The following is a 16,391-nucleotide window of genomic DNA, read 5'->3' on the forward strand; positions in this document are numbered from 1 at the left end:
ATGGACAATATTATAGTTCAACCTTGTTCGGTTCAATTCTAATTATATAAGAGAAAAATATGTATACACGATGTTAAGAGTATTTTATACTGTTATTGTATTATCTACCTTCATTTTCAATCCAAATGAACAAGGATGACACATTGATTATGTATACATCTTTACAGTATAGATTTAACACTAATTAAATAATTGTTAAGAATTTGTTGTTATGGTATCCTAAAATCATTGTCCTATGCTCCTACCTAATTAAATAATACAAATATAAGTTCATATCAAAAGTCATGCTTTAAGAATCTAGTTAACAACTTAACATTATCATATTAACATCTATTTACCTACCTTATAAAAATTGGTCTGTTCACTTTAAAATTTGTTGTGATGGCATCATCATAATCCCACTAACTTTAATAATTAACAGAGACAAAAAATAACACAAAACAGCACACACTTTTATTAGCAAACAAGAACATTATGGTTGCTTATTTAGTATTAAGCGCCCAACCACAAAGCACTAGGATGTTCATAGCATCCTACAAACTTGACAAACAACAAACACAACATAAACATAATTGGATCATAGCCCAAATACATAAACCATAGATAAATTCTTAATCAATTTTAGTCACCCCACCATTGATGCACATAGACACCATTGCTTCTAAGACCCTTGTAGATATCCATGCAGGTTTTATAGGTCATGTTTTTATCATCATCATTCCCTCCATTCTCAGGGCACCTCAGAAACAACTCATCAACAGAACATATAGCTCCACTCTCAAAAACATCCTTAAGGAACTTGAGTTCAACTTTCCCTGCATTCATTTTCAGAACCACAAAATCAGCATAATGCACAGTTTCTTGGAACCAAGCAAGGAAATCAAACTCATCCTCCCCTTCATATGGATCCATGTCTTCTTCATCAGGATCATGGAGCCTTGCATTGACCTTACCAGCCAATCCAGGGTGATAAACAAATGTGATACCAGGTCTCTTCACATAGGACAATAAGATTGAAGTGTTATAGTGAACAAAGTATGCATTGAATTTCTTCTGATCAATGGGATAAGATGGAATAAACCAATCACTAACATTTGCATTGAGAAGTTCACCTACCCCAATATCAATATACACAAGCCTCTTCTTAGCAGAAACATCCACAAACTTAGGCAAATAAGGGACACTTTTCTCATACTCAGGAGTTGTTGGTCTTTCACTCACAAGAGGCTCCATAAGCTCTATGAGAGGGTTGGTCAAAATGAGACTTGGACAATCTTCTGGAATGCTATATTGATAGAAAGCACTTGCATTTTCAGCTCTTTTCTTGAACACAACAAGGTTAAGTTGATCAACATGACCAACATGCACAACACTAGAAGATCTGAGCAGTGAAGAAACTGGTGTAGCAGATCTTATCAAATCATTGGAGTTGGAACCAGTGGAACTAACAAGAAGTGCACCAATTCCACCAGGCTTAAGGATTCTTTCAACCTCAAGTACAAGCAATGCAGGAACTGAAACCTTGTCAAGGTCCCTAGATACTACAAAATCAAATGAAGCATCCTTGTAATCAAGCTCATACACTATATTCTTTTGCATGAGGGAGAAAAGGTTGTGTCTATGGACACCACTAACACTGGAGAATCCTAACTGTTTCATTGCCATGATGGCCATTGAAGAACCTTCTCCAATGCATAAGCTTTTTGCTGCATAATTCAAAAGTTGCTTGCCCATTAACTCATTGACCACATTCACAGTCAAGTTTGCATCTTTCGCGCAATTCATCGAATCGAATGAACCCCAGAAGGTGCTAAGCACCCTGCTTTGAAACAAGTAAGAACCCGGGCTCGAAGTAACGTTTTCGAATTGCGAATTCGATACTGCAATGCAGTCATTAAAGGGTGCCAATGATGCAAGATCGAAACTTGACATTGCTCGGAGCAATGAAACGATGGAAACAGCAGAAACAAGCATGATCAAGCGAAAGAACACACGTCTCGCTATAGACCCAGTAAATATGTAGATTTTGAATGCCTTGGCATCCATGAATTCTTGAACTGAAGTTCAAATTGAGTATAAAGTTCAATACTTTTTCTCAAAAAGACAGAAACTTTGATAAACAAAGATTGATTGAAAGATCGAAAATTTATAAAAGGGGTTAAGAGAGAGATTAATCTAGCGAGTGCAAAACCTTGAAGATGTGTGATTTCCACCCACGAGGACACCCATTGATTTTTGGAAGCTTAACCAAACCCTTAATGGAGATCTTTTTGGTGATGATTCAAACCATAAACTACTACTACAATTACTACTACCCATCTTGTTTGATGGGTTGAAACCTCTCATTTGATCATAGAAACTTAACCCATCATCAAAATTGTAGCTCCAATCTTGAATCTGTGATGATAAAGTTGAAAACTTTTTGGTTTATGGAAGTTGGGTAGATATGAAGGACAAGTTTGTTGAAGATGAAGAAAGAGAATGAAGTGAAGTGAGTGAGTGAGTTACTAAAAGTAGATCTATATACGCGGTTTGAGTCACTGAAGCTGTGATCTTCTGTTTCCTTTACGTGTCATCACATGGAATCTCATCTTCTCCCTTAACTCTCTAATAATATAAACATTTTTTTTGGACGTAGTATAAAAATTTATACACATGTATTATATCATTTATCGCTTATTTGGATTACTTTTTTTTTAAAGTCAATCATTATTAAATATCAATAATGAATGATGTAATGATAATGAATAAAACTCATACAATGTAAATACAAGCATCTTTTTCTCTTTTTTATTTCCTACTATTATTATATAGTTTTCAACAACAAAAAAGAAACGATCTACTTAATTTAAGAGTTAAAAATTTTTACTTTATATTAGTCATTAATTCTACATAAATTTAATAGTATGAAATAGATTTGAACAAATAGATTTTCTTAAAATTGATAAGTAAGATGTGAAACAACTTTTTAAATTTACTCTCATCATAAGTGAATCTTCTTTCAAAAGACTTTATTATTTTATGTTTTTAATTTAGCTTTATACTACTAATAATATTTTTATTTGTTGTCAACTGATTTTTTTATAAAAAAAAATAGGTTTCAGCAAGATTTTATAATTTTTTTATGTTATTAAAGTTAAAAAAAGATGAGGAATTTACTTACTCCAAAAGTAAGTTTTTTAACTTACACTTCATACTAGCGATCAATTTTATTAACATATCTTTTAAAAAGAAAATGAATTTTAACTTAAGCAACCAAATTGAATCTCAGATTTCAACATTGTCTCTTTTATATAAAATCTCTTTAATACATAAAAACGTTTATAAAAGATTCAAAAAATATATATATCATAAAATATTTTTAAGGGGTAAAACCAGGTTGGATTGGATGAGTTAAGCAAAAAAAGAAGTTAAATCAATTAGAATGGATTGTTCTTATTTTAAAATATCAAATTTAAAATGAACCAACTCAAACATAAATTTAAGGATTTTCCATCCTTTAATTTATTTTTAAATTATAATTTTTTTTAACATTTCTATATGTTTTGAACAACTCAATTTTTTCCTGAAAAGTAAATCCCAAATAGGATATACTAATATTTAAAATTAATATCATGCTCAATTTTACAACTAAATTACATAAGCATGGACATATTTTATATTTTGATCAACAAACTTCAAGAAAACATTAATTGTATATAATAATCATATGATTTTTTTTTTAATTCCAATTGAAGATGAACACAAACATCCAATATAATATTTTATAAGAAAAAATATATATAATTTATTAAGTTAGTATCATTGAAGTAGATTCCATTTATTCATATAAAATAAAAAAAAGAGCAAGTCATGAAGTAATAAATTGATCGAGTTATAAGATTTGTTTTAAGAGAACAAAGTATCTCATACAAGGAGATAAATTATATCCTATGACCACTAAAATTATAATATGTGTTAGATATAATTATTTTTTACAAAAATATTTCTAAAGGTAAACAATATATATATAATATTTTTATGGACAAAAAGATAAATTATTTTCTGATACGGGGAAATACTTCTTACTGCCATGGAATCACATGCTTATCTAATATAAAATTATTGGAAAAAAATGAATGTATTAGCTGTGACACTGTCCAACCACAATGAACCGACACACTGAACCAATGGAAGAGTGACACGTTTTCTTTCTTAAATGATGAAACTAAAATGCAGCAAAGTCTCACTTAAATAATTATTAAGATGCCTAACTATTATTCTCCTCAAATATCTTTTGAGGTTAATTTTGTCATTTGATGATTAAATTGTTCCAAAATTTTGTCCAAATAGGTACTAATTTTCCTATAATTTGATAAAAATATGACTATTTTAATCTCAACTTCAGATCTTTGAGAATAATTTAGAATTTCCAATATTTGATATATGCTCGAATTTCTAAAAACAAAAATATGTGTTCACTCTAAATCTGTGTGCTTTAATGTCCGTCATTTGGAAAAATATATTTGAAGTTATTCTTTTCTGCTAATAATGGCAAAGCAACAATATACACAGAAGATAAGGGCTTGTGGCCCAGCCCTGTCGTTTTCGGGTACACATGTCTCACTCCTTTGTGCGACTCCATGTGTCACGAGATATGATTGACCATACAAATATTTAATAATTACAATTTTAATTTAAATAAATTTTTTCAACCAATTAGAGGTGATGGTATATAAAGTGGTATAAAATGTGAGACAACAGATATACTCTCGTCTCTTTCATGTTTCATATTCACACGTAACATCAAAATAATCCCACCTTTCCAAACCAATGATAAAGTTTCAAAATTAATGTAAATAATTACATTATCCATATGGTTAGAGAGTAAAAGTGCTTACATCTACACACTTTATGGAAAAGGCTCACCTAGTTTTCAAAAGGGTGCAAATGGTTAAGAGCATCTATAAAATAATCACAAAATGTTTAAAAAGAAATGGTTTTGTATTGGAATCATTTCTTCAGTGATTATGTAAGCATACCCTATGCTAGAGGTAACCTTTTTACCCAAACAAGTTAGCCGTCAAAATACTTCACTCTTTTGTTTAATCAAAACTCTCACCTATTCTTACACTTTTTCTCTATATCTTTTTGCATTGGTATGCTTTATAATTATTGTATACATATGTATTGTTGATTTCAAAATAAAATCTTTTACCAAGGTGTTGGTGTAGTGTAAAACCCCGTTAAATCCTTACGATGATCGAAAAATTTAGCGTTCAATTCTTAAAAGTGTCATTTCTTGAAATTGACAGCCACGAATTCCGAAATGAATTAATTCGTTATCCAAAAAGGGTCAAGAAATACCCTTGGTAATACCAAAAAAAATCTGGAGAGATGACGTACACATGGTAATCGGAGAATAAAGAATGCATCGCCAATGACTTTTGAATATATTTCTGTTTGATAAGAGTTCTATTACCTATAACAATCTTATTCAGCTCAAGCTAAATTGCCTCTAAATAATGGATGAACCATCATTTTGGGACAAAAAGGGCTTCATTTGAGAAGGTTTAGGCTTCAAAGGTACATCAATGTAAATATAGGAGCTTTATGCAATAGATATTAATAAGTTTCAGCAAATACTATAAATCCCACAAGTATAATGAAACAGAATAAATAATGGGTTGTATGCACTTACAAAGTATCCATCTCCATGGACAAATTTGACATTATTCCTGTAATCACTAATCAGACATATCCTAATAACAGCCGTTTTGTACTTATAAAGAGATGGCCAAAGAGAACTCTCCTTCATATCCTCTCTTAGTGCCATTAATGGCTTGTTCAGCCATGAATATACAATAAAACCAGTTGGTTCATCTTTCTAGAAATAACATGTTATAATCGGTAAACCAACCGGGTAAAAGATAAACACCATATAAAAACTACTTAAAATTAAAACTCCCTTTAACAATTAGTCATCATTTGTAGCTAGAATTGGTGATCTTGCTTGACAGTGAAGGCTTCTCCTTGAGGCTGGTAGCTAACAAGGTTTCGGAGTTGCTTGATTGGCTCACGACTACTTCGGGTCTCACCCAGACTTTTATGTGACCCTCCCGGCATGCAGTGAGTACAGATTCCTGGGTAAATATCAAGCCAGAGAGTGGTTCGGTATGCACACGGTGAGTAACCAATGGAGAGACTTTTGGAACATCACGCATACTTGGAGCAGGTTGCAAGGTACCCAATGGGACAACATTGTCCCAGTGGGATGACTGGCTTCCGGTACTGTAAGTCGGGGATCCACCCGGGGGACGCCGCAAGGGCACGACAATCTCATCCATTTCCAGGTCCCATAGAAGCAATTGCGTATCCTGGCCACCGGAACATCTTAGTTTCAATATTTATGCAGAAATGCAGATGATAAGGTAAGGCAATACACATACAGAGACTAAAAGTGGGATATTTGAGTCAAGCTATATTCAAAATGATGAAATAAGCAACATATATTCACCCATACAATAGCAATCACTGAGTTTAGCCTCTTCACTCTAAATCTGGACGAGTAATGAGTGGAGTTGATTCTTATACAGTTTCATAAATAATACGAGCATGTTTCAATGAATATAAATAGAACTATCTTCTTACCAAACATTATGCAACATGTTTAACATTAACTAGTTTTAATTTTGGAAGACAAACTGAATCATTAGAGCATTGCCAATCATAACCACACGAAAGCTTAAAGCCCCTAAACTTCAATTTCAATTTCTGTTAAAATATTTATGCAAGTCTTCCTACTTTAATTTTTTGACTTTTTCTTGATCAGCAACTTCAACTAAGCAAATAGTTGATATTACAATCTCTACCTAACTCTTAGAAGCACTCGATGATCCACTATTTGAAAACCATGACTGAACCAGATAATTTCCTACAATGTCACTCTATGAACACATATTGAACCAAAACCGTCTATCTAGCAATCAATCATCCAATATATACACAATCATGTGGAAAATTTTGGGAAGTAGAGAGCCAAAGCTGCACAAAGACACAGGAAATTTATGACAAACAATTTTTTGCACACCTGACCAACGGAGCCAAAGCGATACATAATGGTTTCTCCATTGTCACTGGAATTTGGCGATGTCCAGTATGAATCAAAAGCCACTCCACTTACCTATGCATATAATTTAACATAAATTATTTTGTACAATGGTAGAAAATTTTGTCAATTCAATTACCAAGCAACTTACCCATGAGCTATGTCCCTCACCCCACGCCACAACCTTGCGATCTTCCATGCTCCAAACTTGAACTAAATCATCTTCTCCTCCAGTCAAAATATATTTTCCATCCATGCTGTTAAAGCAAAGTATTCATTGTAGTATTGTATTCTCAAAGAATGAATTAAATTACAAAAAGAGAAAGAAAAAAAGAATGGCAATCTAGAGTAAGTATTATTATCAATTTATAAGCCCCAGAGAAAGGAGTGAACTAATAAAATAGGAAATGAATACAGAGATGATAACACACTAAGTAATTGACTAAAACCAAACAAGTCTCACCTCCAAGCACAACACAACAAAGCCCCATAATAACTTTTTCCACCACATACAAGGAGTTCTTTTGAGTAATCAAACACTCGTAAGTAACCTGAATAAGGAAGTAAAACAAATTCATTTTTATTTTTGCAAGGAAAACAAAATAAGTAGAACTAACACATAGTAATGATGAAATTGGATAAAAATTACCATCTCTTCCAACCGTTGCCAAGTATGCCCCATCGTTTGAGAAAGAAATACTGTTAATTGAACCCTGGCATATATGCCATCTGGCTACTGGATTACTCTGCAAAGATCCATATTTTTTTTAAAAATGATGATAGATATAACACAAGGGATTCTCCATAAGAGTGCAGACATTAGAATTCGTCATTTCATCCAAAACAAATTAAGCCTTAAACACATTGAATGAGTGATCAATCGAACATTCAGTGAGAAAGGTGCAACGTTCTATAAGAAATACTTACTTGTGATATCATATCATTACTAATAAAAGCTGAATTTAACAACAGTAAAATAGATAGGCTCATAGGTCAAAAGAAAAATGGCAAAGTTGTCGTATACCAATAAAGTAGAAGGGCATCAAACTTCATACCTTACTATAGCGTGAATGGGAAACAGAAAACTGAGTTTGATCTTTGATAACCGGAAATGAAGAATCACCAGCACCGTCTTTGTTCTGAAATGGGAAAGGAATGGTAAATTATCTTCCCAACTGACCATAAGAAACATCATAATATGTGAACCATACAATTAGCATCTCTCATGATAATAACTAAGTCTTGCCTTTTCATATACGTACAAATTCCCATCAGCATGAGCAACAACAAATGCACCATCACCTCCTGGCACCCAAGTGATACAACTACAGCGACTGTTCATATCGCAATGCATTAATAAAGATAGTTCCCAAAAAACTGTCTTTGAATAATATTCTAATACATTAAAGTTCTACAAGGAAACTTGGAAAATTTTAATAACAAGTGAAATAGCCTCTAGCTTCTCTATCACTGAATGCCAATAACAAGACCCACTGGATATACTATACAGTGAAACTACTTTTTCCAAAGCTTATAAGGTTGCTTTACAATCAATAGCCAGAGACTGAATCTCTATATATACAATACACCAAATAACTTAATATTATAAGGCTGCTTATAAGGTTGCTTTCCAAAGCTTATAATGTTGCACAAAGAAAAGAACACAAGAAAATTATATCACGTAACAATTTGAGAAAAGATAACAGTTGTACGAAAAGATCACAAGGACCGAATCCTGCCTGGTATTGACAGAACCATCTTTGTTGTAATGCTGGGCTCCAACAAGCTTTTTGCCAACATCCTGTAATTGCTGTCTCAGTGACACTGAGTAGACTACAATAATACACAAAGGAACAAGAAATGTGTAAAGCTTAAGTTTTCCTTATAAAATGGAAACTAAATTTTTTATGAACATTTTCTTACCATCACCAGAGCTCAAGCCAATGAGCAAATCATGCCCATCCTTAGCATCTTGATCAAACGCATGGCATACAGGATTTGAATTACCAAAGTTAATAGACTTTATGGGGTCCTGCAGATAACAAGAAACCTCACATGCAGAAAATCCAAAGTACTTACTATTCACAACACATAAAAACCAAACCTGTACAGTATACCTTATCATGAGAGTTCAAGTCACTGATGAAAATTGCATCCCCGACATTGAAGATCAAGTAGGTTCCTTTTCCATCAAAATTTGGATTTGCCATTGAACTACTTGAAGTTGAGGATGCCATTGAACCATTCCTAATGCTTCCTCCATTGCTCTTGCTGCTGCTACCATTGACACCAACAAAACTAAGTGCCCGGCTTCCATTGCTTCCTCCCAACAACCTAGCTGCTGCTGACCGTACCCCACTGCTGGTACTAAAACTTGAAGTGGACGATGCAGTTGGAGTTGATGGTGCTGGCTTGTCCTTGAGATGTGCTAGAGTCACCTGGTCATTCATTCAAACAACAATATGCTAATTGCTAAAATGCATTTCATAACAACCCAACAAAACATGCCTTCCCTGAAATTAAATCTACAAAACAGCTACAATACAATAAAATAACCACTTGCACTGAATAAAATAAAATCACAAAAAAATAGGTTTACAAGAAAACAGAAAATCAGTACAATCAAGCTTTTTCCAACTACCACCAAATGTTTGGTTCAGATTTGAAAATATCATGATTATCAAATAATCTTATGTCAAAAAATCCAGCTTAAAAGGTTCAGTGTTTTTCACCCAAAAACAGCTTAGAAACAACTTATGCTATTATCAAACACCTTCCTCTGCAAATTATTATTTTCGACTAGCAATAGTTGTTTTCCTCAACAACAAAAATAATTCTAAACCAAACACCTATAGAAGAGGCTGCTACATGGATCATACAAACCAATAATAACCATTGATCATAAAAATCAAAAACCTAATTGAGGCAAAATCAGAAATAACTGCGACTATAATTAGCGAATGAATTATGACAATTGAAACCCTAAGAACGAATGGATCGAAAGAAAACAATCAATCAATTCCGATATATAACAAAATAACTACCCTACAAAACGAAATTATAAAAAAAATCACTGAATACAATAACGCAAACCTGAGTAACGGTTTTTCCATGAGCATAATGAAGAAGAGAAGAAGGATGAGTCTTCTCGTATTGAAGCTTATACCTTCCTTCAGGGGTTTTGAAATGCGTTTTCAACCCCGCCGGAGACTGAGCTGTCGCCGCCGCCGTAGAAGACGCCGGTGACATAACACCGTTGGAACCACTATTATTCGCGACCGTCGTCATAAGAAATAACAATGAAGGATGATCACATATCAAAAATGAAATAATCAGAAACAGAATCAGTTACTATAGTCCTTAGGGTTTGTCAAAATCCAATTAATTGAAAATTTGCAAAATCTGATTGTGTTGTTGGTTTGATCGTAAAGTCAACGAAATGAACGGTGAGGATTTAACTTTTTGGGTGAAATAAGTTGGTGCTTTTTTTGAAAATGAGTTTTGAGAGAAAGGAGAAGATCGATTGAGGAAGAAAAGTGAAGATTTAGAATTAGCAGAACTCGTTGGTGACATTTTGCACGATGCTTTCAAGTTTGTGGGCCAGATCCATCAAGATAAAAGCCCATACTTCACTCTAAATTCAATAATCAAAAGCCCACTACATAGCTTTGATTTATTTATGTCGAGTTTATGACTTTCGAGTCTTTCATTTCTCTTTGTTAGTCTTTGATAACGAACTTAAAGAGACCCATAAGTGTGGAATAAAAAGAAATGGAAAAGCTTGTATTTCAGTCTAAGTTTGTAGTTTATTGGTTGTGGCAATGTCTTGTTGATATAGGTTACATTGGATCTCTAGATACATCAAAAAGTTAAAGGTTCAATTAGTAAGAATGACACTTTAGTTTTATAACAAAAAAAAACTTTTTACTAAGGTGCTACATAGCAAGAATTTTTGGGTTTGATATAAATATTTTCTCCTTCATTCAACTCTCTTATTGAGAACCAATAAGGTATTGCTCCGCTAGATCTTCAGGATGACCAAAAGATTAAAGATTCGATTTCTTATAACAATACTTATTATGAGGGGCATCTACATACGAGGATTAGTTCCTTAAGGATGAAAGAATACCCTTTGTAATATAAAAAATCTGTAATTGAAAAAGTATGTTATCTTGGGAAATTTGGTTTAAAAATCATCCAATCAAATTTGTGTTGGCACTTGAATTTACCAAGCAGTAAAAGATGCCCAAAAAATAAGATTTTATTATGAACACTGATAATACAACACCTAACTGCACCATATAAGTATATTTATTTCAGCTTAGACTGCTTGGTATATGATATAATTTAATATTCTCTTGGTATTTTGGCCAATGTGCCAGGGTCATATTTTCTAAACCTTAAATTACCATAAGCAGGCCTTGCAACTTGGAAATTACATATTTAAATCCGATAACGAGATCCTACACTTATATATGGTTATGTGTATCAATTCATCAACCTCTTAAGTAAGAGTCTCATACATTATATCACCCTTCTGTTAATCATATACTCAAAATTCCTATCGGAGAAGGATATAATAATTAATTATGTGTACTACTAAAATCAACATTTAGGTAATACCTAGACTCTATTTGCATATGATGTCTCTACTTCACTTAAAAATACTAAGGTATCTCCATATTCCTTAACACTCACATTAGCCTACAATAGCTTTGTCCATTTCAAGTGTTCAAAATAAGTTTTCCTCTTAGCAGTGAACCCCTGAATTCAAAGAATAAATGAAAGGCCATGCAAACTACCCATTTATTACCAAAGAGCTATAGTGTCACTAAATTTCCATGGTGACACTATAAAACAATTTAATGAACACGTGATGATCTAGTGATGTAAGGTTTCATAAGATTCTTAAGATGACTAAAAAGTCAAGGATTCAATTCCTCGGAACCACACTTCTTGGGAAGAACAATCACGCATCCCGAAATGGATTAATTATTTACCCAAAAGGATGAGGAAATATCATTGGTAATACAAAAAAATGATAAATACATCGGAAAAAGGTGATATGGTTGCCTGAAATTAAAAGTAATTGTATTGTAAAAATCACCATATAAACCAAAATGGGGTTTTGCCTCCTTAACTAAGCACATTTCTTATGTTACAAGCATCTTTTGAGATGGATGATGGCCTATGTAATCTACCTAAACAACCGTTAGCAAGTGATCAATCAAAATTATTGCTGTGATCCCTTGAATGAATCAATAGAGTCTGTTGTAACTTTTACTAAGTTTCTCCGATTTTCACCAATCAAAAATGAAACTCGTACCCACCCGGAAAGCCCCCGCCAAATCCGCCACCACCGGGAAAGCCATCTTCGAAAGTGAAAGTATACTGCTGCCCTCCTTGGCCATAAGGGTTGAAACCTCCACCGCCGCCCATTCCTCCTGCGTCTTCAAGGTCCTCCCCTCTGTCATATCTAACGCGCTTGTCTTCGTCGCTGAGAACCTAAAACACAATGCACTAATCAGATATACAACAAAACATTCACATCCTAGATTTTTCTCCTGTGGAAAAAATCTCAACACAAACAAGAAAATGATTGTCTAACCACACAGGAACATAATGGAATGGAACAGAAAGGAACATGAAATTGAGAAATGATTTTTACAAAAACATTTTCTACTTCCATTTTAAGTTCTAATCAACAATTGTAAAATACAACCTTTTTTCATTTTTTCCTATGTTTTCAAATATCTATACAAGAAACAGAGAAATACAACTCAAAATCTTCATAAAAAAATTGTAAATCAAGCAGGCCCTAATATAGTGGTCATGTTCTGTTCTCTTTGCTTTCGTCGATTTTAGCAGAACCAAAATATTCGACCTTTTAAACCTGTTCTGTACCATATATGGAATAGAACCCATGTTATGTATTTTTTCATTTTAACATGTATAATAACAAACGCTACTTAAATATAGAAAACAACCACAGAAACAATCATATTCATGACTAATACCTCATATGCACCAGCAATTTCTCGGAATTTAGCCTCTGCTTCTTCCCTGTTGCCTACATTCTTATCTGGGTGCCATTGCAAGGCAAGTTTCTTGTAGGCACGTTTGATTTCAGCAGCGGAAGCAGTTTTCGAAATTCCTAGAATCTTGTAGTAATCCTTGCGTTTGCTCATCTTTAAAGCTTTCTGGGCCCTCATAAATGCTTCACGGATATTCATATCCTGCAATTATTGACAGGCTATACTACTCAAACAACAAATATATTGAGCTTGTAAAGTTATTGTAGTGTTCATGAAACATATGAAGTCACATATACCGTAAATGTAAAAAGCTTTTACTGCAAGTCGAAAACCTTATTTACTACCTTAATGAGTGACCTTTTTATTTATTGAGTGTAAAAACTAAAAGGTTTTATACTGAAAATGATCAAATTTAAAGTCTTCATAGCAACTAGGAGCACCACACAAGGAGAAAAGACAGTTCAGAAGAGCAGAGAATTTTCACTACAAAAGGGCTCTCATAATTTTCACAACTCTTCATATTTATTCCTTACAAAAGGGCTTCTAAATTATAGTTTATCGCATTGTTATGGAAAACGCTATATGGGTTTAGACTTTAGACGACAACAAACCTGAGGAGATTTTTCAGCAGCCGATTTCAGATCCTCCACTGCTCCCTCCCAATCCTCTGTTAAGAGTTTAGCTTCTCCTCTCTGCAACATAGAACACTCTAAGTAACCGAGTGCAGTCTAGAGGATATGAAGAGCATAGAACACTCAACACAGCATCAATAAATGAAGAGACAATATGCTAACATACAAAACAAGTACAACGATGTTTAAAATTATAGCAAACCTGAACAAGAGCTTCGGTAAGTTCCTCATTAATCTTAAGAGCTTCACTACAACTGTCCAAGGCATCATTTCCTCTGCCAAGCCTGACTAACACTTTACATAAGCCAAGATGAAGGTTCACATTATGTGCAAGATGGTCAGGGTCAATCGCAAGTGCGCCTTTGAATTCCTCCACTGCCACACGCAACTTACCCTTACTCGCAATATCTTCAGCCTTTATGCATCAAATAGAAATAGAAAAGCAACAATTCTTCAGCATCCAAAAGAAAGAAACAAGGAAACTAGAACAATAGATCAAGGCTTACACTTTTACTCTTCTTGAGTAGTTTTTTCAATCCAAAATATGCTTTTTTTAGTTCGCTGTGCTCTGGATCTAGACGGAGACCTTTCTGGAAATGCCTGAATAAGTGCTCACATATAAGATACTTTCTACCAAAAACTTAAAAGAATGCTACAAGAACTCAACGTTTTCCACAAGACAAACCTTGTGGCAACATCGTGATCAGCTAAATAGTAATATGCACGGCCACGTAACAACAACGCCTCTAAATTATTTTCATCTTCCTTGAGAATAAACCCAGACTCAGCAATGGCACCCTCATAATCTTTATCAGCTATCAACAGCTTCACTTTAAGAAGCTTGGCCTGTGCAAAATAATGCATATTGAGTTAACATGCTGGTTGCACATGCCACTTTCAGGCTACATCGTGTAATGACTGAAACACAACTGGAGTGATATTAATGGAACTAGAAGATCATAAAAATGTTACCTTAGTGCAAGCCGGAGAAAAAACAAGTACGACTTTATCAATATATTCCACAGATTTTGTGAAGTTTCCCAAATCATATAGGGAATGAGCTGTTTCTAGGGCACTTTTTGCCTGAAATAGTTGAGAGAGCTCCTTTTCTGCAGCTGAATGTTCAGGTTTTAACTCCAGAAACTTTTTGTAGCTTCTCTCGGATTGATCATATCTACATTAGCCAAAAACACCTGAATGATTTAACTTCCAATTAGGAGTTTGAGAAACTTCTTTTTTCTTTTTTCTTTTTTATTTGGGAGGAAGAGACAATAGAAGGGGAAGGTTGGCATGATGGTCACATTCTGAAATCAGTATAATTTACAAAATCCCATTATTGCTTTACTCACTTTAAGAAGGATTATTAAAATATAAAAGGAGCTGTTGTTTTCATAACACTTGATTAATAAAAAAGACGGCTTGGGATAATTCCTCTCCTCAACGAAAAATACAACAACGATCAAGTCTTACTCCCACTAGGTGGGTCGGCTACATGGACTGGATGACGTCACCTAGTGAGTATTAAACCAACAAGACATCAACCACACCTGCATAACTGACGAAGAACTGAAGCACGGAAAAGGTATGCTTCTGAAAGGTTTGGATCTGCTTCTATTGCAGCATTGAGATCATTAAGGGCCTCAGTATAATGTTTCACTTTTATACTTTCAGATACCCTCTCAAACAACTCGGCAGAATTTCCGGGTTGTCCACCTGATGACAAAAAACAAAGCAAATTTCAGGCTACAGATAACATTTGGACAATGAAACATTACAGAACTTCTAGAAGAGTTAAAAGGAATAGGAATAACAATTTCCAGGGAGATTGCACACTTCAAGTTTATCCAATCAACCCGGGTTGAGAAATGTGAGATACTTGTTAAATTATAAATAAAAATGGAAGATTAAAACTACCATCTACCACAATAACATTTTTAATGAACACTATCAGAACACATAAAAAGCCCTATTAAATGATCACTCTAAAATTCTGAATAATTCATATTGGATTAACCATGCATTGTTTCATAGTCCAACACATATATAAATATATTATCTTAGCAAAAATGTGCATTTCACTATTTTGGTTACTTAATAGTTCTCTACTACATCAAACACACTCCTTCACTCCTTCTCTTTAAGAAACTCAAATCCGCATTGCCACAAATACCATATATAAAGAAACAATAAGTACATAAGTTCCTTACATGATCCATATACATAAAGACCCGAAATTTAAACTAAGACAAAACAATGACAAAGTAATAATAAGAAAAAAACAATGACCCACGACACAAAATTAGATGAAAGCATTAAAGTTATGAAATTTAATGGTGAAAAAGGTGAAAACAAAAACAAAATAAGAATGGGTAAGAACAGATGAGAAAATAGTACCTGAAGCAGAAACAAGAGGTTGAAGGAGAATGAATTGACAAACCAAAACGAAATTGAGAATGAAGATTGCATACAACATTCCCTCCATTGGTAACGAGAAACCAACGAGTTTAAGCATTGAGATCTTTCTCTATGGTTCGAATATTCCTAATTTGCTTTTTCACATAAACATTCGAAGAACCAAAGGAAGAAGAAGAAGAAGAAATTGAGAACCTTATTTTAATTTGAGGAAATATATATATA

General features: G+C 33.6%; 3 protein-coding genes across 3 annotated transcripts; all 3 read right to left on the minus strand.

The window, feature by feature from the left end:
• Window positions 432-2,173, minus strand: LOC109348389. The gene has a single exon (XM_019588803.1). It carries the CDS (start codon window positions 2,044-2,046, stop codon window positions 622-624), a length of 1,425 nt encoding a protein of 474 aa, XP_019444348.1. The 5' UTR covers window positions 2,047-2,173; the 3' UTR covers window positions 432-621.
• LOC109348390 (WD repeat-containing protein 20-like) lies at window positions 5,621-10,634 on the minus strand. The gene is made up of 11 exons (XM_019588804.1): window positions 10,181-10,634; window positions 9,205-9,525; window positions 9,011-9,119; window positions 8,827-8,920; window positions 8,334-8,421; window positions 8,143-8,226; window positions 7,737-7,833; window positions 7,551-7,638; window positions 7,239-7,344; window positions 7,070-7,162; window positions 5,621-6,356 (listed from the first exon to the last, which is right to left on the minus strand). Exons 1-11 carry the CDS (start codon window positions 10,373-10,375, stop codon window positions 5,964-5,966), a joined length of 1,668 nt encoding a protein of 555 aa, XP_019444349.1. The 5' UTR covers window positions 10,376-10,634; the 3' UTR covers window positions 5,621-5,963.
• LOC109348391 (dnaJ protein P58IPK homolog) lies at window positions 12,140-16,366 on the minus strand. Its single transcript, XM_019588805.1, has 9 exons — window positions 16,149-16,366; window positions 15,302-15,467; window positions 14,727-14,928; window positions 14,440-14,600; window positions 14,261-14,354; window positions 13,957-14,169; window positions 13,734-13,814; window positions 13,105-13,323; window positions 12,140-12,592 (listed from the first exon to the last, which is right to left on the minus strand). Exons 1-9 carry the CDS (start codon window positions 16,264-16,266, stop codon window positions 12,395-12,397), a joined length of 1,452 nt encoding a protein of 483 aa, XP_019444350.1. The 5' UTR covers window positions 16,267-16,366; the 3' UTR covers window positions 12,140-12,394.

The sequence above is a fragment of the Lupinus angustifolius genome, chromosome LG05 (genome assembly GCF_001865875.1).
Source record: "Lupinus angustifolius cultivar Tanjil chromosome LG05, LupAngTanjil_v1.0, whole genome shotgun sequence".
In the NCBI taxonomy this organism is placed as follows: domain Eukaryota; kingdom Viridiplantae; phylum Streptophyta; class Magnoliopsida; order Fabales; family Fabaceae; genus Lupinus; species Lupinus angustifolius.